Consider the following 21,640-nt stretch of genomic DNA (forward strand, 5'->3'; position numbering starts at 1 on the left):
ACGTCTACAGCTGACTGATCAGCCCACTTTTGTTATTAATGTGCATGGAGGATGGAGCCAGTTTAAGCAGTGTTTTTCTGCTTTGTAAGGAAAAACAGGTGCATTTTTACCTATACATGAAAGCGCTCATGTGCATGAGTGCAGGTATAAACAGGCGGCCCGACATGATGACTGACAGCAGAAAGAGGATTTTCTGTTTGTTGCCCAGTGAGAGGCTAATCCTGAGCCAGTGGCCCCATCTTCCTCTGATCCCATTCCTGTTCTTCTATCTGCTCTCACTCTGCAGGTTGAGCCTCCTTGGACTGAGTTGCAGGTCCTTCTGCTCCCTCCACTCTTCAGCTTTCCTAAGGTAAGCAACTGACTTTGCATTGTTAATTTTTCAGCTCCCTTCCTCATCTACATTTCCTGGCTGCTTCTGCACCTCTCTTGGAGAAGCGCAGTAGCTGTCACACCATCTGAATAGACTTTTTCAGTCATTACATGATTTCTTTATTTTCCAGTTTGATACTTTTATTATTCTAAAACAAAAATACCAAAAACTGAACTGGCTCCATTAATTAATATTTACAGCTCACAATATATTACACACACAGCCACTTGCATTAAGGCCACTTAAGTTGCCTTCTATTCCCAGGTACCTGCCATCTGTCAGCTACAATTCTCCTTAATTTATATTTGTTGTCTAGCATCCAGCAGTGTTTCATACACCTAAGTTAATCTAATCTTAATTTATTAGAAAAAAAAACACACTAAATAAATCAGTCAAACTGTCTGTAGACGTAGTTGTATGTCCTTACACATACTGATGGTAAGAAGGTGCAGGTGCCTCCCCCTCTACTTACTATGTACTCCCTGATGGAAATCCCGTTAATCCCACTTTTTCCCATGACTTTAAAATGTCCTTTAAGACCCTTTCTCCTTTACATTTCATCCCTCTTCTTGGTGTTTTTTCTTTCTAGGGCTTTCTGACTAATCTGTTTTGTTTTTCTAAAAAAAACAAAACAAAACAAAACACAAAAAAATCCTTTGCGTATTTCCATGAAATATGACTTTGACCAGATGGCCTCTCACTACATCTGTTTGTTTTTTTGCTCCCAGTTTGTCCTGTGTAAGCGTGTCCTGTGTAAGCCCCCCTCAGAATGTCAGAAAGAATCATGTGTTTTTTCCAGGGATGATTCCAGCTCTAAGCTGGCACTTTAGCTTAACTTCACTAACCCCTACTATCAGTCTGTGTGTGTGTGTGTGTGTGTGCACGTGTGAGTGTGTGTATGTGTCTGTGCATGTGTGTGAAAGAGAAAGAGCAATGCAAGTTTGACTCCTAATGTAATGTGGAACAATACAGCAGAATCTCATCTAGAGCTGTAATGTCATGTTAATGTATGTTGCTATATATAAAATGCTCATTATACTTTTAATCTCGAGTAGCACAAAAAAAGTTGCATAGAAAATAAAATGAATTGTCCTTCTTTGCAAAATGTAATCATAGACTGACAAACCTTACATGGAACCAAGACAAAAATAATTATTGGACAAATTATTGCTTTTTTTCTAGGCATCCAATCACAAATTACCTGATCACCTGAGCCAGTGACTCTGTCAGGGTGACCAATCAGAAGGCTTCCGTGTGCTTCACGAGTAATCTCATCACCCAGACTGCAGGCATATCTGTTACTTAAGCAGTTCATAGCTTAAGACTATTAGTGGTTTTGTCTGAGTATGTACTTATGAAGACGTGTGTGAACACATCTTAATTTAATAAGTCGTAAACTTAAAGTGATTTTTGAACTTTATGACAAAATGCAGAAAAATACCACCAGCTTCAGTCTGAATCCTCACAAACTTTAATACAAAGCTTTTTTTCTGCTTTAATGATTTCTCCCTCTGAATATCACGGTCACATTGCAACAGTGTGGCCACAGCCACCACTATCTGCACTGCAAAACAAAAATAGGTTATATCAAGTCTCATTATTGTAAGACTTTCGAAGAAAAATGCACAGACTTGTATAACTCTGTAGAACAAATACTTTGCAATGCTTTAAATAGCTTACAGGTTAACTACTCTTTCTGCTCTCCTTTGGGTGCTGTCTGGTTTAACGATCTGATTCCCAATTATCAGCTTTCCCTGAATGCCACCTGTGACCTTTGGGCTAGATGCCTGTAAAGTTCAGCCTTTGTTAAACCAGAAGCTCAGTATGCTATAAGATAGTGCACAAAGACCTAAAAGACATGGCCTGAAACACTCTAATGATACTTTAACCATTAGAATAACGTGTTTTCCAGGGATGATCGTATTCAATATGGATTATAACAATTAAAACTCAGTTGCAGTACATTCCCACACAAATACAACTTGGCGTGGTGCTTAAACCACCAGACTGGAAATTGTATTTGTACTATTCTGGGCCAATATATCACATTTTAGAAGTTCCTAAAGAGTAATATTTGTCCTCTGCACTTTCACCAGATAACAACTCAGACCTCATAAGAATGGCAAGCTCTTTCACCCGTGTGATTTCTGGCCGTAACACTGCAGTGATGTTGGCCATGGGAGCTGGCACTCTGACATCTGGATACCTCCTCAGTAACAGCACTGAAGCTGCTGAGAGAAGAAAGTGCTATCCACCCAGGTACTTCAGTATGAGTGTGTATGTGTGTATTGGTGAGTGCCATAAAGTGAAGGGAGATAAAATTGACAGTTTGTCTAGATAGCTGGTGAATTTTAACAGTACTGTTCCGGTCACCTGCAGGCCTACATTGCAGAACTTCTTGGCAAAACTCTCTTTGAATTATAGTGGATAGCAGAAAGACTGTTTTCCCCAATACTACTAAAGCACCACTACAACAAAGTAATTTATTTCAAACATTATTTAGCTGGTTACAAGCTGTGCGATGAAAATGACTTATCTTTCTAATTTTCTACAGTGCTGATTTCCCTGACCTGAGGAAGCACAACAACTGCATGGCATCGGCCTTGACCCCAAGCATTTATGCACGTCTGAAGGATAAGAGCACACCCAATAACTGGACCCTGGACCAGTGCATCCAGACTGGAGTGGACAACCCTGGGCACCCTTTTATTAAGACTGTGGGAATGGTAGCTGGAGATGAGGAGACCTATGAGGTAAGAGTTCAGATTTGCACTATGTTAATGTGTTTTTTGTCCAAATAAAATGGGGAATTAAATGCTTGATTCTTTTTTTTAATCAGGTGTTTGCTGAGCTTTTTGACCCTGTTATCAAGGATAGACACAATGGCTACGACCCTCGCACAATGAAGCACCCAACTGACCTGGATGCTTCCAAGGTTATACTTTGCTTCTCTTCACTCCTTTATTATCTACTCTTACATGCCTAACATAACTCAAAGCTTTGTCCTCCTCAGATCACCTCAGGATTTTTTGATGAGCGCTATGTGTTGTCCTCTCGTGTCCGTACTGGTCGTAGTATCCGTGGACTGAGTCTCCCCCCTGCGTGCACGCGCGCCGAGCGTCGTGAAGTGGAGCGTGTGGTTGTGACAGCTCTGGCTGGCCTGAAGGGAGACTTGGCTGGTCGATACTACAGCCTGGGAGAGATGAATGAAAGAGAGCAGCAACAGCTTATCGATGTTAGTGAAGAATCACATATATATGCACACATAATCACTCAGACACAAGGTATGTTTTTGTTTTTGTCTTGATTACTTTTGCTCTCTAATGTCCCCATGATTCCTGTGTCCCCATACTGGCCAATCAGGAGCACTTCTTGTTTGATAAACCTGTGTCACCACTGCTCACGGCAGCTGGGATGGCCAGAGATTGGCCTGATGCTCGTGGGATCTGGTAAGACTAGGAGTATGATAAACATAGAAGAAATATAGTTATTTTGTAGCTCAATAATCTACTTAGAAACCTAGTTTGGGAGATTTTGAGTTAGAGACTTACAGAAGAATAGTATTCTTTCACATAAGACAATAGTGCCTGTGCACCTTGCTGGACACGCCCAGTTTGCACGATAACTCAGCTTGCTTGCAAGCAGCAGCCAGCAGTAGCTGCAGCTTCTCAGTATCAGTGTTCTCCAGGAGGATATGTTGATTAGAGAATGAACAACAGAAGTTCCAGATGAACTACCTGTCACTGCTCCCTCAACAACACTGCCTCACCTCTCCTCCTGGAGACAAGCTAAAACCACACCCCACCACACATGTGGTTCAGAGAAGCAGAACACAAACAAGACAAATGCTAATTTGTGCCCATTATAACTTCTTTTCATCAATTCAGCAGTACGTTATTAGATCATGTACCAGTTTGTTAATTACAGTAGGTAAGTTTAGGGATACTGTCTGACATCAGATGCCATTAAATATCAGCTGTACACTGTACACACTAAAGCGATTAGAAAGATGTTTCTGTAAAGTTATGAAAGAACAAACTGTAACAAAAACAATAACGGGTAATATACTGTACAAAACAATGCAATGTCCCAGTTATGATTATATTATATGTGTTCTGGGAGTGACCCAGCAACAGGGAGACTTCAGCAGTACACTGTGGTGAAATGGTGAATGCATCATGTGTGAGGCTATCAAATCATCTTGTTGTAATGAAAGTTTTTGTTTCATTTCAGCATATATAAAACTAACTATATTACACTTACTATTTATTACAGTAAATCAATGAGAAACAAGTAACCTATAAAAGAAAATATATCTGGGACATGGAATTTTTTCACCTTTTAGAAGCATCTTTACTTACTTACTTCCTTTTTAAAACATGTCATTTTTCTCCCTCATGTGTGCTTTGTTGACTTTTGCTATATTGAATGCGACTGTATGACCTGGTGTGTTAACATGGCTATCAAAACATAGTTTTGAGCTGGAGTTTAATTCTTTCTTCCTGGTACTCAGGCACAACAATGAGAAAAACTTCCTGATCTGGATCAATGAAGAGGATCACACAAGGATCATATCCATGGAGAAAGGTGGAAACATGAAGAGAGTGTTTGAAAGATTCTGCAGAGGTCTGAAACAGGTGTGAATTTTTTCAATGAAATGTTGATTCATTCGGTTTATAGTTAGTCCTTTGGTCATTTCTGGTTACAGGACTGAATTGAAGCAAGTTTCAAGAAATAGCCTGTAATAGAATGAACAAAAATCAAGAAACAAGACATTGTCTGCTAAAATTTTAGTTTTTTTCTCTGCCCAGAAAAACCCTGGGATCCACATGTAAATATTATTAGTCTTTCTCATAACTTCTAGGTTGAGCATCTAATTCAGGAGCGAGGATGGGAGTTCATGTGGAATGAACGTCTGGGCTACGTCCTTACCTGCCCCTCAAATCTTGGCACGGGCCTTAGGGCTGGTGTGCACGTTCGTCTGCCCCTCCTCAACAAGGTAATTCAGGAATCATTCTGACATTTCATATCACATCAGCTGCATTTACATGCACACACTGAGTCATCAATTTTTCTTCTCATATCTGACCAAAACTTGAATTTGTTTGGTGTTTATAATCTAGGATCCTCGCTTCAAAAAGATTCTGGATAATCTGAGACTGCAGAAGAGAGGCACAGGAGGTGTTGATACAGCTGCTACTGGTGATATCTTTGACATCTCTAACCTTGACCGTCTGGGCAAGTCAGAGGTAAAGGCTCAGGGAATGAAGACAACAGCTAAAGCAAGTAAAGCTCAAAATGAACAGCAGACAAATGGAGACAGAGTCAGACAGAGGAGAGCAGACATTTGTAGCAGAACAGGTGCAAGCTTTGAATAAGTGTACCCCTGCTGTTCCTTAATCTGTAATCCAGGCAGGGATGCGCCAGTAAAGGTTAAATGGCTGCCGTTTCCTGAGTGGAATTTCTTTGCAGGCTGTATCAGATGCTGTGAAAAGACCTCAGTGTGCGAGGTCAGGGCTGTAGTGGGGGGGTGGTTCCCTCCACTGAGCCCAAAGGGGGCAGAATTTGTGAATGGCCTCAAGGGAAGCCCCTGTCTGACAAGGGTAATCTTAGGGGGTACAAGTTCAACTTGCCTCTTATAAAAGGTGGCTCGCTTATATACCTTTGCAGTGCAATTACAGCTTACCAGGTGCATACTGGTGTTGGAAGGGTTGATGGCAAAGGAATCAGGTATTCTAGTACTGCAAGCAACAATGAGGTTTTATTTAAAGTAACTTCAAATGAAGAAACAAAAGGAACTGTTATCTTAGCTGCAGGTTTTCTCAATGTCACTGTCCTTACTTTCAATGTTGCATTCTTTTTATATTTAATTTTCTACACCGCATATACAGATTACAAGTTGCTATTACTGTTTTTCTGGTGTTTCACACAAGATGTTAAACCTACATAACTTTGAAGGTCAACAAAACAAATACTGTAATTGTGTTTAAAACTCCAGACTTTTGCCATATGTCACGCATAATAAACAAGAAAAAACTGATTTATAAAGTACATATGATGACATTATTCTTTTTTTTATGCAACCAAGCTACATTATTTCATTTATTTCAACTCCTTCAACTTGTAAGAAGATCTACTCTTTGATATCAGTTCTGTTAACATTAAATGATGTATTCAGGGTCAGATTGTGGTGTGGTGAAGCAACTTTTTACATGCTGATAAGGCAGTTCTTGCTGACACTGGCTACATATACTTTCACAGGTTGAACTGGTGCAGTTAGTGATTGATGGCGTAAACTACCTCATTGAATGTGAGAAGAGGCTGGAGAGGGGGCAGGACATCAAGATCCCATCCCCAGTTCCTCAGTTCAGGAAGTAAGAATCACCGCTACTGGGAATCCTGGAGTAGCGCACGCCCTCCAGTCACTGGTCGTTGAACTAATATTTTTGGCATGTATGACACTGTACTTACATGCATAATAATTCATTACATGTACATGACTTCTGAAATTAATAAAGTCCCATGATGAATTAAGTTCTGTTGTTGTTTGGTGGTGGTGTTACAGCCGTTTAGGTGGTAACTGCAGAAAGACCACAAATATAAAACTAACTTGTGAACAATGGTAGAAAGGAACTTAGTACATTTACACAGCATTATGTACATTTGGACTCCATTTCAGAGGGATTCATTTACTTTTACTATTTACTAGCTTAAAACAAGTGGACAAAAAAGAAAAGAAAAAAGAAAGCCACCAAGTACCAAGGGTTTATAAGATCTCAATGAAACATTTCATAATAATAAAGTTTTATAATAGACTGGTTCATCCTCAATAAAATACCCCTTATACACTTAATGTCAGTCTCTGCACTCTAATAAAAGTCAAAAGGCCACTTTTGTGCTAAAGTTTGCTATTAACAATTTTTAAGCAAGGTTTTAAATTTGGGACTTTTAGTGGTGTATTTGAGCATTAGTGTATTAGTACTTAAACAGATGAGACTTCCTCACAAGTACTTATCAATCAAATTACCAAAAAAAAATGTGTTAATGTAATTAAACATGTCCTCCTAATTTCTTAACTCATAAAACTGATAAAACTATAATACCACAAATGCAAAACAAGGCTATAAAAAAGAATGCCATCAGAGCCAAACAATGATTAAAGTACAGCTCAAGGGACGATATTATAAACGATCAAACTTGACCCCAAAGAGCCACTAGTTCCCCCTCTTTTTCAGACACAGGAGGAAGAGAAGCATTGTTATCCTTCTTTGGCTTGGTGCCAGATTTGATAAGAAGGACCTATATAGGACAATAATGTCATGACCTTTACAGCTCTATAATTAAGTGCTGAACCCCGCTTGTCCTGCACTTTGACTCACAAAGAAGACTAACTACTCTTACTGCACCGAGTCCATATTCTTCTGATGATAAGCCTTGTTTCTGACTCCTAACTATAAAAAAAGAACAAATATGTCTGCAATAAAAGAAAAAGAACAAATAAGAATGAAAAAAGAACGACAATCTGAGGTTAATGTGACATTCTATCCTCAGCCTCTAAAATGCCACCTACATGAGGCCTATAATCCACTGGTAAAAGGCTAAGCTCATTACTGATGGCTGGATAGAGTAGACAGGCCAAACAAAGGCGGGCTGGTTTATGGCATATAGAGCCAGTTACAGCTTATTTGCAGTCTTTGGCAAGAAGAAGGAGGGATTATATTTTATAACTAAAGGCATCCTGCCAGTCCAAACTGATGATTTAATTATTTGGGTAAGTTGTCTCTTTAAATTGTGCTGCTCTGAGAGCATTTCTAAGTCACTCTTCCTTTTCTGGGAGCAGATTAATGACGTAGATCTATTAATGCTATTATAGATCAGCAGTAACAAGCTCAGACGCTGTGTGTGTATGGCTGCTGTTAGGAGAGAATTATCCCTGCCATTGTTACATTTTGAATTAAACTAGAATTTATTTGATGGATGCTAAAACTAGGCTCTCTAAGAGGAAGTGCCAGATTGTTGCACGCGGACTGGGATGCATCATCAGCACACTTGTGCTATATCTAGAAAGCCTGCAGAGCTTTTACAGCCATGGCAAGAATATTACAGTCATTGCTGATATATGCACAAATATGTGACTTCACTCTGGCTAATCAGATGCTTATTGGCATGGGAATTCCTGGCAAATGGATTGATAATGAATTGGTGGAACTCTAGAGAGCAATCACTTGAAACAATAAAATGTGCAGCGTGATGGAGAACTTTCATTTGAGACCAAAGGTATCACAGGTTTCCGGTTCTCCGTACTTTCCCAAAATGAGGCTGTTTGTGTCTTTTGCTGTCATCTGTATTATTTTTTATTCTTTTTTCTTGGTCAGACTTTGTGAACTATTTTTGTTTGCCTTCAGTATATGGTTACAATGTTTCATCTGCCAGGGCGGAAATCCCAATAGCTGTAATCAAAAGTGGAATTGTCCTCACGGTTAGAACCACTGCCCCACCACCATAAGTAGGCTTAATTTAAAATCATGAGAGGCTCTAATATGTGCATTTTATAACACACTGATAACCAAAGAACCTTTTAAGGATGTGTGATTTTTGAACTTTGTTTGTAGCTTCAAGGAAGGCATTGAAATCTAAAAGTGATCCATTGAGAGGAATTTGATTTTGGTTTTGTTTATCCCCAGTTATTCTCTATAGTATGCTTTTCCTCTAATGTTTGACCTATTTAACATATACTGTATTTTTAACATACTGCACCTTATTACTTCAGACTTCACTGTCTTTTTCATTATATGCAAATAATTATCTAAATGTAAAGTAGCGGATGGATGGATGGATGGATGGATGGATGGATAGATGGATGGATGGAAGGATAGATAAACCAACCAATCAACTAGTTTATTCAGACAACATATTCTTCAACTGGTACATACCATGCTTCATTTTCTGTGTAGATTAAGAAGCCATGCAGCAGAGGGCAGTGTGGGAAAAATCCAAAGGTGGCTCTTGAGTTTCCTGAGATTATCACTGCTAAATACTGTGAGCTGTATATGATATAAACACGACCAAACCTATTGTGTGTGATTCTGTTGTTACATGCAAATTATGATGGCTATCATTTGGCTTCTTGTATTTGGCAGTTTCTTTAATAAATATGTTCTATTCCTAAGTTAAAGTGTTTACAGACTGATTTAGAGGGATATTTATAGCTGTACATTTAAATCAGCTTTCGCGAAGTGGAGCCATAGCATTAATGACCAATTCTGCACTTCTGAAGGAGAAGGTCAAGTTCACACCAAGCTGGTTATCACTTATCAAACTCTATTCAGAGTGGGATATTGCTTTGTTCAGTTTCTCTTGAGCCAATGAAAACGAAAGAAATTGGAATTTGACCTTAAATACACTCCAGTTTCTGAATGTTACTTTTCTTCTCATAGCTGTGTGGAAAATCGAATCTTCATCACTCAAGAAAATCATCCTTTGATGGCTGTACATGGTTAAAAACTGACAAATTAATATGTAGTAAAAATAGCAGTAGAAAATAGTAGAAAAAAATAAGTATTATAATTAGGCTCACTAAAACTGGAGTACAATCTTCCAAAGTGGTCTGTACCACACAGCAGGCCATTTTATTTGTCAGATAATTTCAGTTCAGTGACCCCAGTTAGAGGAGGTGAGGCCTAGGCTTCAGCTCCCTGTGTCCACCTGTCAATCAAAGCAACCACACCCATAACTTTACACTCCCTTAACAGTTCTCAAATGGATGAATTCACTCAACCTACAGCTGTAAACAGGGACAACCTCTGGAGCTGAAAAATGAAGCCAATGCCGAGGTATCAAGAACTGTAGTTCCTTTTAGCGAAATTTTTGTTTTGAGGCTGTTTCCAAACAGGAGTCAATCCCCATAGACCCCATAGTGTTAAAATGTCCAAATTCACACCATTAAAAAGCATATTTGAAGCATGGTATAACATGGTATTGGCCTCTGTGGATAGTTGCCTACTTCAGAACAGCTTTGTCAAGGTGATTTTAAAAAAAAAATAACTCATCCACTTTGATAGCTGCAGCCGCCATCGCAGACTTTGATCGGCAGTTGGAGCCAATCAAAGTCTGATAGGATTCAACCACTACTACAAGTCATTAAAGTGGACATCCTCAGTGTGTGTGTTTGTGTGTGTGTGTGTGTGTGTGTGTGTGTGTGTGTGTGTGTGTGTGGGGGGGGGGGGGGGGGGGGCATTTTTAATAGATTATCTGACTAATATCTGCATGGTACAGATCATCCCAGAAGTTTGTGCTTTAGTTTTTGTGAGTGAAATTCTAGTATTTTATTAGTCCATTGCTTAGGACTAATTAGCCTATATGGCTGTCTGTGTGTTCTACCTGTATATTTTACAAATGCAGCTTGCTAACCAAGTTTGCTAGTGCTAGCTGATAAATTAGCACTTCACCGTTTCATCCATATAAGGTAACTTCTGACTCCAAAAAAACCAACATGGCAGCAGACAATAATGCTAATACTGAAGATTCAAAATGGTAGTCTAGAACCAATGAGTGATATTATGGTGGCTCAGTACATCTTTTTCTTTACTAAAGTTCTATCCACAGAGATCAAAACAGTTTTTGTTTAGTAGTTTTAACATGGGAGCTAATGGCATTGACTTATTTGACTTTGCTATTCCAGGAACTGCAGTTTTTTTTTATGGCTGTTGCTTGATTTAAACACACGTAGAAATATCTTCCATGAGGTGTATCCATACAATACACTCAAATAAAATGAAGAGTTTACTGTAAATTTTGTTTTGTGACTCATGATGTCAGTTAGCTGATTAAGACAAAGCTATTTGGCATTGTAATTCCTTATAATGTCTCAAATTCTCAAATGAATGGAAAGGTGCACAATAGGAGAGTAGTAGAGTACAGCATAACTATGATTTTTAAGAATCATAGTAGATGCAACATTGATAACCAACTGATACACCTGAGTATATCACAGTAGTGAGTGAAAAATGTACTGGATGTAATGCATTGCATATGTTTTCTCTGCAGGCCAGTTGCTCTTGTTAACTGAAGTAGACTGATTTATGTTAGATGTGTGTGTGTGTGTGTGTGTGTGTGTGTGTGTGTGTGTGTGTGTGTGTGTGTGTGTGTGTGTGTGTGTGTGTGTGTGTGTGTGTGTGTGTGTGTTCACTCATAAAAGTTACATTGTCAGTTTAATGTACTGCCTTTATTTGTCTTGCAGTGGAATGAAGTTGATCCATGTGCCTTCCATCGTAAAACATTCACATATAAAAATCAGTCGGGGATTATTTGCTGCTGGTCTCTCCAGCTCCCAACATGAGTCAAGCTGTTTGATAAAAACAGCTTGACTTATTGAGATCATGTTATTTTTCTCTCTGCTTGTCTCTATCAATAGGACTATTACATTTCATATTTTATATGTTTGCAAATTGTATCGATGTAAATTAATGTATAAAGCTTCTTTTTAGTCATTCAGTTAAATAGTTATACAGATTTGCATTAACGTGCAATAAATTATTAGCAAAACAATAAATGATAAACACAAATCTCAAATTTGCTGAGTGACCTCCATGATAACAATCATTGCAAACTGAGGATATTATTCATATTAAGTAGTACACCAAATTAGCTTGTGCTATCATGTTTTATTATCACAGGCGATAAGCCAGTGGCCACAACTCTAAAATGTGATCTAAGTGTACAAAGGCTGAATTTCTAACAACTTACAAAACTGCTGCTGCCACTGAAAACACTTCATTTTTACTATAGTAACACGTGTAAAACACAGGAATGTTTATATAATCGCTTAGAGGGTTATTAATGCCTTTAACCTTTAACTATCAAGATCTGTACACTCTCAGAAATAGGGGTACAGTAAAAGTCCATTTCTGTGCCTACAGATACAATCTACACAAATGTACCACCTAGCAATACACTTCAAGGTGTGTGTGTGTGTGTGTGTACATTTTTGAGGGCCTTTATAAAAGGAAAAGACAAAAAAATTGGATTATATGCTACTAATCGCATACTGTGGAGAACAGCTTTTTGGGGATAGATGGAGAAAGTGACAGAAAGGAGGATGGTGCTGAATAGGATTAACAGATTTTTCTCTCTGATGTGTATTCACCAACCAGTCCAGTGTAAATAATAGCTTAAATAAACATTACTTTCTCGTTCCCTTACATCAGTGTTAATAATAATAATATAAGCAGGCCTCTTTCTGTACAGGGCCACACTTCATCCACAAGGACTCGTGACCCATTTTAGCCTGACAAACTCATTTTCAGTCCACCATCACAGGCCACTATAAATACATTAGGGAGTATTCAAGGCTGATGTGCTTAGCACTAGAAACAACCCCCCCCCCCCCCCCCCCCCCAAAATCTGACTATTTTCCTTTCAATGGCACCCAAAATGCATTTCATTCTCTAATGAAGACTGAAAATTACAACAGATCGAGCGAAAAAAAAGACATCCGCTGGTTAATTGAATCATCGCGGCTGAGCAGGTTTGAGATTAATTCCACGTAAGGAGAAGATCAAAAGCGAGCCACTCAGAAGGATGTCAAGAGGAATAAGAATGCTGAGGCTTGTGGGATAATCCCATTAAGAGCTGCACATTCATTCAGACTTATGATCCACAGTTGTAGGCCTATAGTATATAAGAGATTAGGGTTAAACAGTCAGTGACGGAGAGGGGTCACAGTTTTAGAAAACTGTGGTGTTATAATTATGTGCCGTCTGTATTAATCCCTTTTAATTATGAGCATTGATCAGCCACTATGAAAGCTATTTTAGAGTTTGCATCTGGAACCAACTGGATTATAAAAAATAAATAAATAAAAGAAATGCTTGCGTCATTGCTTAATACTTATTGCCAGGAACATAATCTTAATACAGTGAAATGCACACATGTTTAAATTGTAAATACACACTATGATCACTGTCATTTAAGCTATATTATGGACATTTTCTCTGATTAAACTGCACATTAATCTGATCTAAAATTAGACTTTATTTTTTAGAGTCTTGCTATAAAGTGTGTGTGTGTGTGCAATAATATGAACATTTCACTGGTGGAAATAATTCACATTAGCAGATGCTAAAGAAACAAATTTTCCACTTGCAATGATCAATGCCATCCATCAATGTTTTTTAACCACTTATCCAATTCAGGGTCACAGGGTGGACAACTGTGAGATGTTATTTCACCATATGACATGTCACAGATGTTATAGGGTGAAAGGTGGGGTATACCCTGGACAGGTTGTCAGTCCATCACAGGGCTAACACAGAAACAATTCACACTCACACCTACGACCGACGTACATGTCTATGGACTGCTGGAAAAAGTTGGGTACTTGAAGAAAACCGACAAAGGTACTCATGAGCAAATCACTTTATGTAATAATATATTGTTGACCAAACTAAAGCCTTTTTTTTCCCAGCTCTATAAAAATGTGGTTGTGGGTCAGATGTGTGGATCTCACAGAAACATACCAATAAAACAAAGCACTGAGGGAATATCCAGTTATATAATGAAATCAAAGAAGACTTGGAAAAGGAGAGCTGCTCATAAAAACAGTGAAAATGTGCTTCATCATGCAGTTCATATTTATTTCTTAAATTGTCAAGGCAATATAAAGAAATGAGGCTTCAGGGATGTCAAAATAACTAAAAACGACAAACAACAGATGGAAGGTTGAAATTAAAGTCCTAACCAAGCAGCACAACGTATTACAGCGTTTAATAACAAATAATTAAAAAGAAAAAAATCCACCACCATCTATAAATTTGAGAATAATATTATTTTTCAATAAATATGCTATGATCAAAGCTAACATAATAGCTTTCTAAAAAAAATATTTGGCAAATACGATACAAAATACTTACTAATACAATTAGTTAAATGCAACACTTTCATTAAAGTGGCTTTTTTTACAGAGAGAGATGAATGACTGTGTATATATAGATCTATGTATATGTGTGTGCATGTGTGTGTCTGTGTGTGATGCTGTGACATCTTATTCCACAGTACAGACGTTTTCCACACTGTTCTCTCGGGCTTTGGGAAGCTCATTGTGTTCCAGTAGTCTGTACTGGAAGGAAACACGGTTGATGTAGTTCCCACTGGACACCAGCCTGACCACTGAGTTATCACAACCAATCTTCATCTGGGCTGGAGAGCCACAAGGAGAGAAAAACACATACTTTATGCTCTACCACCCCAGAATTCTTGTTCCGTAGCCAACTGCACTTATTCTGTTTGCATGGGCAACAATAACATTTACTTTTTTCTTTATTGCATTGGTATTGCAGTATTTCTCCCAATAAAAATAGCAAAGATGTGTAATATATACAAAATATGATTTGCAAGTATTTGGATATTTCACCACATGGGATGTTATTATTTTAAAGGACTCATTTATAGCATGTCATAATTACTAATAATGGAAGTGTTTCTTGGATACAGTAAATTGGATGGGCGTAGACTCACCAAGTCCACTGAGGGAAAAACAGAGGTCAGCGACAGGGAACATCTTACTGGTATCCACCCCATTCCCTCCCAGCAGCTCCACATAATCACCTGACCCCGAACAGCCGGACCCCACCAGTCTCTGTAAAAAATTATCAACAAAATATTTTAATAGTAAAGTCCAAATAAGGCAAATACTTACTTTACCATATGGAAAACTGCCATAAAAAGGGTTTCCTGTGGAGATCTTTGGACCAATAATAACACAATATGTAGCAAGCAAGGCCTGATTTGGTTTGTATATTGTGTCTATTTTTATATTATGAGGACACACAGGTGAGGCAATACATAATTCTTTGAGATGGAGTGTTTAGTAAGGCTGCCACAAAACAGGAAACAAGACAACCAAGTGGAGAGGCATCCCAGGGTTTCATGCTTCTCCACTGAGTGACAGTTGGTGGTTGTAATACAACAGAAAAGTAACAATGCAAATAATTAAAATCAAGTAAAGATGACTGATTATCAATCTGGATGTTAAAATTTAAAAGTATTCCAAAATCAATATAGCAAATGGTTGATCTAGAAGAAAATGCATTTGACTGTTTTTCAGAATACTGATGCCACTTAGTATAAAAGTAAATGCATCAGTTTCAGTTTCAGCCTTTGGTCCATCATGATTTTGTTTTTATATAAAACTTTATTATATAACTTTATTTGAGTGTAAAATTATTTATACAAATCATTTCTGTAACACTTGAATTTGGAACACTGTTCCTCAGACTTTGAATAGAAATAAGCTGACAGGTTGTTGTTTCTGAATAATTCAAAATGTATAATTTACCAGAATGTCAGCAGTCTAACAGCCACTATCAAACCAACTGCCAACATCCACAGGAATGATTTTATTCACTCTTTATGATCAGGATTTATACCACTTTTCTCCTTTTCTTAGTCAAAGAGATTTGCACTGTCTATAACTGACAGACTTTGTAACTAGATTGGAGCTACTGAGTATGTATTTTTTACATTTATATAAGCTATATACAGAGTATATAGCTATATACAGAGTAGGTAAGGAGGACAGGAAGTCAGGGACAGGAACATTTGGTCAAAATCTGGTCAATTTTCAAAATAAAGGATCCACTGCAGACTACACTCTGCCTTTGAAACACTGTGATTTGAAGCCCCGCACGGAACAAAACTGCATTAGAGATAAAAAGTCTAAGATGCAGTTTATTTCAGGGGTAAGACTTAAATATTCAGTTCAATTTTATTTATATAGTGCCAAATCACAACAGTCACCTCAAGGCACATTATTTTGTGAGGTAAAGACCATACAATAATTACAGAGAAAACTCAACAGTCAAAACGACCCCCTATGAGCAAGCGCTTGGCGACAGTGGGAAGGAAAAATTCCCCATTTACAGGAAGAAACCTCCGGCAGAGAGAGACGGGACAAAAGACATGCTGTGGATATAACTGGTAAATGCTCACCTGTGTTCATCTCCTAACTTTTAAAAAAAATAAAAAATTCATTTCATAAACTGTTAAAATAATTGATTTTTTTTTAATTAACAGTTTTGACTCAATTAGTCATTACTATGCTTTATTAGAGCATTCAGAACTGGGCATCATGCTCTTCAAAGTATGTGGGTTTAACATTATAAACTACATAAAATGTTTAATATTTAGTTTAGCTAGCATAGCTGACTTCTATTTATTCATCCGCAGCAGTGTTTTCATTTAGCCTCATTAGACCTTTTGCCACTGAGGTTTTTTTTTTTTGTCACCTGTTGGAGCAGGACTTATGAACACAGTAATTTACAACAGCAGTGTGGCTCAGCAGCCAAACAAAACTTTGCTTTTGGATGACTCTCCAAAACTCCTGGATTACATTCAATGACAATATTTTTAGTTGACTGTATAACCTCAGCATGTGGTGAATACAACAGAAAGATTGGAAACTATCCCAGTAGGAACCTGGATGAGTGGAACGGTCATCAGTCTGTTACAGGGCTAACATAGTGGGACAGAGGACCATTCATAATTTAAAATCACCAATTAACCCAGTACTTCTCAAACTTTTCCAGGAATTCCCTACTTCAAGGTGAAAAAGGTTCATGTGCCACTTTTTGCCAGTCATTAAGAATATAAACCTCCTGTTTATTTGTATTTTTTTTATTTTATTTTATTTTATTTTTATTAAAGAGGTCATATTTATTCAACTTTGTTTCACTTTATATTCTTTTCCCTTGGACTTCCATGCTCCACCTGCAGTGGGTGTGTTCTGAACCCACCCCACAGTTGGAGGACCGCTGAATTAAGCCAACCTAACATAGTGTACCTTTGGCATGTGTGGAGAAGCCTGAATATCTGAAGAAAACCCTCTCAGGCATGAGAGAACATAAAAGGCTCTAGTTCAGCTCCAGGTTTCACTTTAGTTTAATATCAGTCTTATAACTGCCTGTTTTTTTATGTTCCTATTTTTATCAGTTTAGTTAAATAGATGTAGAAAGATCACATCCTACTGCTAATCACACCTATTGAGCTCTGATTGGTCAGTTAAGGTGTCTCCCCTGTTATACTTCAGAAAATGGAATTAGTTTTCATTAGAGGTCATAAATCTTAATACTGAATTAAAATTATATTGAATTAAAATAATTTGCAAACCAATACTAAAATTTGTGCATCATAGACAAACATGCAAATCTCATAATGGCTTAAAAAAAAAAAAACACTCTTGAAGTGTTTACAGTGTTCAAATAAATCTAAAAGTCTATTTAAAGTATCATACTCTGTAAGAAAAGAAGTTTGTGTGCATGTGAACACATGTACGTGCAAGTGTGTGTGTGATATACCTGTGGACTTAGCTCATTGCTTTTGGCCTGCCCCAGGCTCAGTTCTGTCAGTCGGATCTCCACAGGGTAAATGATGGAGAAGCTGCAGTTCTTGCGCTGATGTGGCATCACCATGGTGAAGCTTCCCTCTGGACTCTGAGACATGATGTTACAGGCTTTCCACATGAACAAATAGACACATGCACACACAGAAGAAGAGATTTCAAATTTCCAGTTCCCCATAACCTGAGAAACTCATTATTGACACTTCATGTCACAAAGAGGACATAATCGGGGGGGATGGCAGAAGGAAAAGAATATAATGGAAATCCAATTCCAGTTCTGATGGAAGGAAAGAGAGGAAGAGGAAGAAAGCTGAATTGATAACAGCATTATAGTCAAGGGAGTCTGAAAATGTTGCCCCTTCTGGCATGTTGCTCACTATACATTTTTGTGATAAACAAACTGGGTTAATCAAATGCGAAGTGAGACTTTTGGAGGTGAGATTTGTATATGTTGTATGTGTATCAGTTTCCTCCTATTTTTAGTAACTGTTCTCAGTCACAATCACCATCTGGACTTCTTACAGCTTACCATTTATCAGTTATGGTAAATTTCAACCATAAGTAACCATTCAGTCGCCACTTTTCCTTCTCCTCCATTTCACAGGTATTCATTTCACTCAGTTTATCCACTGTGTTTAGCAAGCTTTAGACTGTGGTGTTAGTTTACAATTTCAACTGTTTATCAATACTTTTATGAAGCTGTTTCAGCTCCATCCTGGTAGCTAGCCAAACCTTTAGATAAAAAGGAATGTTCTAGAAACATGTTGATTGTTTATATGTATTAAATGTGTTTGATCTGATGATATATAAGGCCTGGACTGCAGATGGCTGGAGTTAGTGGTCAACAATGGAATAAATACTGGTATCCTATAAATAATTCATGGAAACTGCTGTTTTTGTGTCTGTGGTCTTTATTTCTTTGTCTTACAGCCAGACAGTGATTGTTATGTTTCTTGACACAGTGTTACCACTGTGCTCGTCAAACAGCTGGAAAACAGGTGCATTCGTCTCAATCTGTTCCTCTCGCTCTTGGCTTTGATTAAAGCTCGACCAAGCACAAATGTCCAGGAAGTACACACATGCATGCACACAAATGTAGCCCTCATTTCACAAGACACATACAAAAAAGCAAACACAAATCTGACTTTTATGCAAGGCCTTGGAACTGGCCATAAATTGATCTTAGTGATTCTTAACAAGACTCACGGAAAGGGTTGTGCAGCTTCTTGACAGCAAGGGTGAAGCCACTGTCAGCGCTGTGGATGCGAAAGAAGACCATGGCGACATTCTGAGAAGAGCGGCTGGTGGCTCCTGGCGCTGCGGAGGAACAGTAGTCTGTGTAGCGCTGGTACATAGGCAAAGGGTGGTCCTGACTGCTGGGGAACTTCTCTCCCTTCAGAACCCAGCCATCAAATATCTTGAGCAGGAATATATGACATGGAAAAAAAAAAAAGTAATCTTTACTCACTTGATGTAATTTCAGTAAACCTATTCCCCACTCCTGAGAGAGCGCGGGAGTGGGGAATACATACACAATATGGAGCAGTGGCTAAAAAGAAGCCTTATTTTATAAAATGTGGAAGAGGACCTTAGAACAGATGGCAAAGAAGCCATCAGGAGCCAGCATGTTCAAACTAAATATTTTTAAAAAAAAAAAGAGAGAGATGTATATCTGCTCTAGTATGTAACCAATGAGTTGATGAACATGCTAAAAAAAATCTTGTTTTCTACTACCCTTTGCTAGTTAAGACATGACTCATCACTTTGTGTTTTATCGGATAATCCGACATGACATACAGCACATTCTGCACTGCTGTGCTATGAATTCTATTTAATTACATGCATAATCCAACATGAATTTCATTCTAAAAATATTCTGTAAATCTCATCTCTTAAAATGAGGTGTGCTGTTTTGTTATGTTCAGCACATTCATCCTGCTAATATTTACATAAAACTGCTCTTGGTTTCTAGATCGCATGCCTGCAAACCCAGGTATTATGAAATTCTAATGTCCCTCTTTCCCTCTGCCATGAACTAAAATCTGCACTGTAACTGGCAGGCTTGGCTTCAGAACTAAAGCTCTCTCTTCCCACACTTGCTCTGGGTAATGTGACCAATGCAGAAAGGATCCAGTGTGGTGTTTGGCCCTTAAACGCTGCCTTAACCCCTTTTGGCATGATTTTAATCACAAGAAAAAGATGAAATAGAATTCGGGTTTAAACCGAAAAGCCTCAAACTTCCTGCCTTTCACTTGAAAGAGAGTTTGGAGATGTGTGGGAGTTATTTTTAGTGAGTAGGCCAACCTTTATGAAGTCTCCAGCGCTGCAGTCGATACTGACGTCAGAGAGCTCCAGACTGATGACTTCACTGGGCTCAGCTATGATGAAAGCTGCACACGCCAGCTGTGGCTTTGATGCCACAAAGGTGAAGAAGCCGTCAGTAGCCAGCATGTCCAAGCATCCTACAAACCACAAACACACACAGAGTCAGGTTTCCATTTCAGAGAAAAATACACAGGTTTGTATAAATTTACTAGAGACCAGTACCTACGTAGGGCTTTTCTGCTCCAATTGAGCACTCAAAGTGCTCTCTACTACAAGCCTTATTCATCCAGATGCTTTTTATCTTACACACTTACACACACACACAGAGTTGGATGCGTCAGGGGAAACTCAGGGTTCAGTATCTTGCCCAAGGTTCCTTCAACATGCAGACTGGAGGAGCCTCAAACTGGTAGATAGCCCTTGTTATCTCCTGCACAGATGGCCCTAAAACCTGATCATAATCATAACTAACCTTAAGCCAGTCCCAAACCTACCCTGACCAAACCAAGTAAAGTAAAGTTTAAGGATTTTCATACAGGATGAAAAATGGATGAAAGTCAAGTCACCGCAACCATATTTACATTCCCAGAACCAAGGTGAGGCAAACGCGCGCGCGCGCGCGCACGCACGCACGCACGCACGCACACACACTCCCACAAAGAATGGGTTCAAAACATAATGGATTTGAGGTTACTCTTAACAATTGCTCATGAGGTCAAAGTATGATGTAATTACCTTCAAAACACAACTTCCGTAGTCATTTAAAAAAATGTTTGCTTGGATTAATTATTTATTATTTAACGTGTTTAGTTCCAATTAAATGACTGCACGGGTAGTGGTGCATAAACAAACATTTTCACAATTACAGTTTTAAATGCAGCTATTGTTATAATTAGATGATTAAAAGCTATTATTAAGCAGCTCTTACTGAGAGGTCGGCGGAAAATAAAATCCTCTGATTCTCTTTTCTGGGCCAAACTTAGCAGAGAATATAATCCATCTGAAGCTTCGTTGTCCTGAAGGGAAGAAGCAGAAGAAGAAGAAACGCAGACTTCAGATGTCAGTGGGCTGCCCACAAAAACTTGACAGACATAAGTTTAGACCGCCTTACTTAATCAATAATTTCACTTTGTTTGAGATTAACTACAAATTAGAGCGTACCTCGATGTAGCGAGTGAGCCCCATCCTTAATGAAAGGGAGATCAGAAAGAGAAACAGCTGTGTGCGCAGAGCCACCGACATGCTGAATGAAGTGTGTCTCTCGAGGAGTGTTTCCTGAAGCGGAGGGGGGAATAACGGCGCTGCCTGTGAGATCGCAGCTTTTATAGCAGCCCAGAAGGGCAGGCAGGCCGACATCAGAGGGTTAGTGACAAACAATTAGCCGGGCGGACTTACAATGACTTTGATAATCAGAGAATAAAAGCGGTCATTCAAATCTTTATTGGGGGATTTAGATGTGCTTGACTGTGTAGAAACGAGCAATTATTGCATATGAATTCATTAAAATAAATGTAACAATGTGAACCTGACAAATTTCATAAAATTGCTAC

General features: G+C 38.4%; 2 protein-coding genes across 2 annotated transcripts; one reads left to right on the top strand and one right to left on the bottom strand.

The window, feature by feature from the left end:
- Positions 1 to 203: 203 nt before the first annotated feature.
- LOC115785524 (creatine kinase U-type, mitochondrial-like) lies at positions 204 to 6,904 on the top strand. Its single transcript, XM_030737230.1, has 10 exons — positions 204 to 349; positions 2,467 to 2,629; positions 2,925 to 3,123; positions 3,210 to 3,305; positions 3,384 to 3,605; positions 3,734 to 3,819; positions 4,884 to 5,007; positions 5,235 to 5,369; positions 5,494 to 5,619; positions 6,632 to 6,904. Exons 2-10 carry the CDS (start codon positions 2,490 to 2,492, stop codon positions 6,746 to 6,748), a joined length of 1,245 nt encoding a protein of 414 aa, XP_030593090.1. The 5' UTR covers positions 204 to 349; positions 2,467 to 2,489; the 3' UTR covers positions 6,749 to 6,904.
- Positions 6,905 to 13,978: 7,074 nt separating this feature from the next.
- On the bottom strand, positions 13,979 to 21,378 carry LOC115785797 (corticotropin-releasing factor-binding protein-like). Its single transcript, XM_030737662.1, has 7 exons — positions 21,252 to 21,378; positions 21,019 to 21,106; positions 20,070 to 20,227; positions 18,972 to 19,182; positions 17,722 to 17,876; positions 14,885 to 15,005; positions 13,979 to 14,566 (listed from the first exon to the last, which is right to left on the bottom strand). Exons 1-7 carry the CDS (start codon positions 21,330 to 21,332, stop codon positions 14,412 to 14,414), a joined length of 969 nt encoding a protein of 322 aa, XP_030593522.1. The 5' UTR covers positions 21,333 to 21,378; the 3' UTR covers positions 13,979 to 14,411.
- Positions 21,379 to 21,640: the final 262 nt, after the last annotated feature.

Source organism: Archocentrus centrarchus, chromosome 9 (genome assembly GCF_007364275.1).
Source record: "Archocentrus centrarchus isolate MPI-CPG fArcCen1 chromosome 9, fArcCen1, whole genome shotgun sequence".
In the NCBI taxonomy this organism is placed as follows: Eukaryota; Metazoa; Chordata; class Actinopteri; order Cichliformes; family Cichlidae; genus Archocentrus; species Archocentrus centrarchus.

Coding starts and splice junctions, on each gene's coding strand:
- LOC115785797 (XM_030737662.1), bottom strand. CDS start 21,332: ATGTCGGTGGCTCTGCGCACACAGCTGTTTCTCTTTCTGATCTCCCTT. Junction 20,228..21,018: donor TATTTTCCGCCGACCTCTCA/GTAAGAGCTGCT, acceptor TGTGGTTTGTAG/GATGCTTGGACATGCTGGCT. Junction 17,877..18,971: donor GAAGCTGCACAACCCTTTCC/GTGAGTCTTGTT, acceptor TCATGTGGAAAG/CCTGTAACATCATGTCTCAG.
- LOC115785524 (XM_030737230.1), top strand. CDS start 2,490: ATGGCAAGCTCTTTCACCCGTGTGATTTCTGGCCGTAACACTGCAGTG. Junction 3,124..3,209: donor GAGATGAGGAGACCTATGAG/GTAAGAGTTCAG, acceptor TTTTTTAATCAG/GTGTTTGCTGAGCTTTTTGA. Junction 5,620..6,631: donor ACCGTCTGGGCAAGTCAGAG/GTAAAGGCTCAG, acceptor ATACTTTCACAG/GTTGAACTGGTGCAGTTAGT.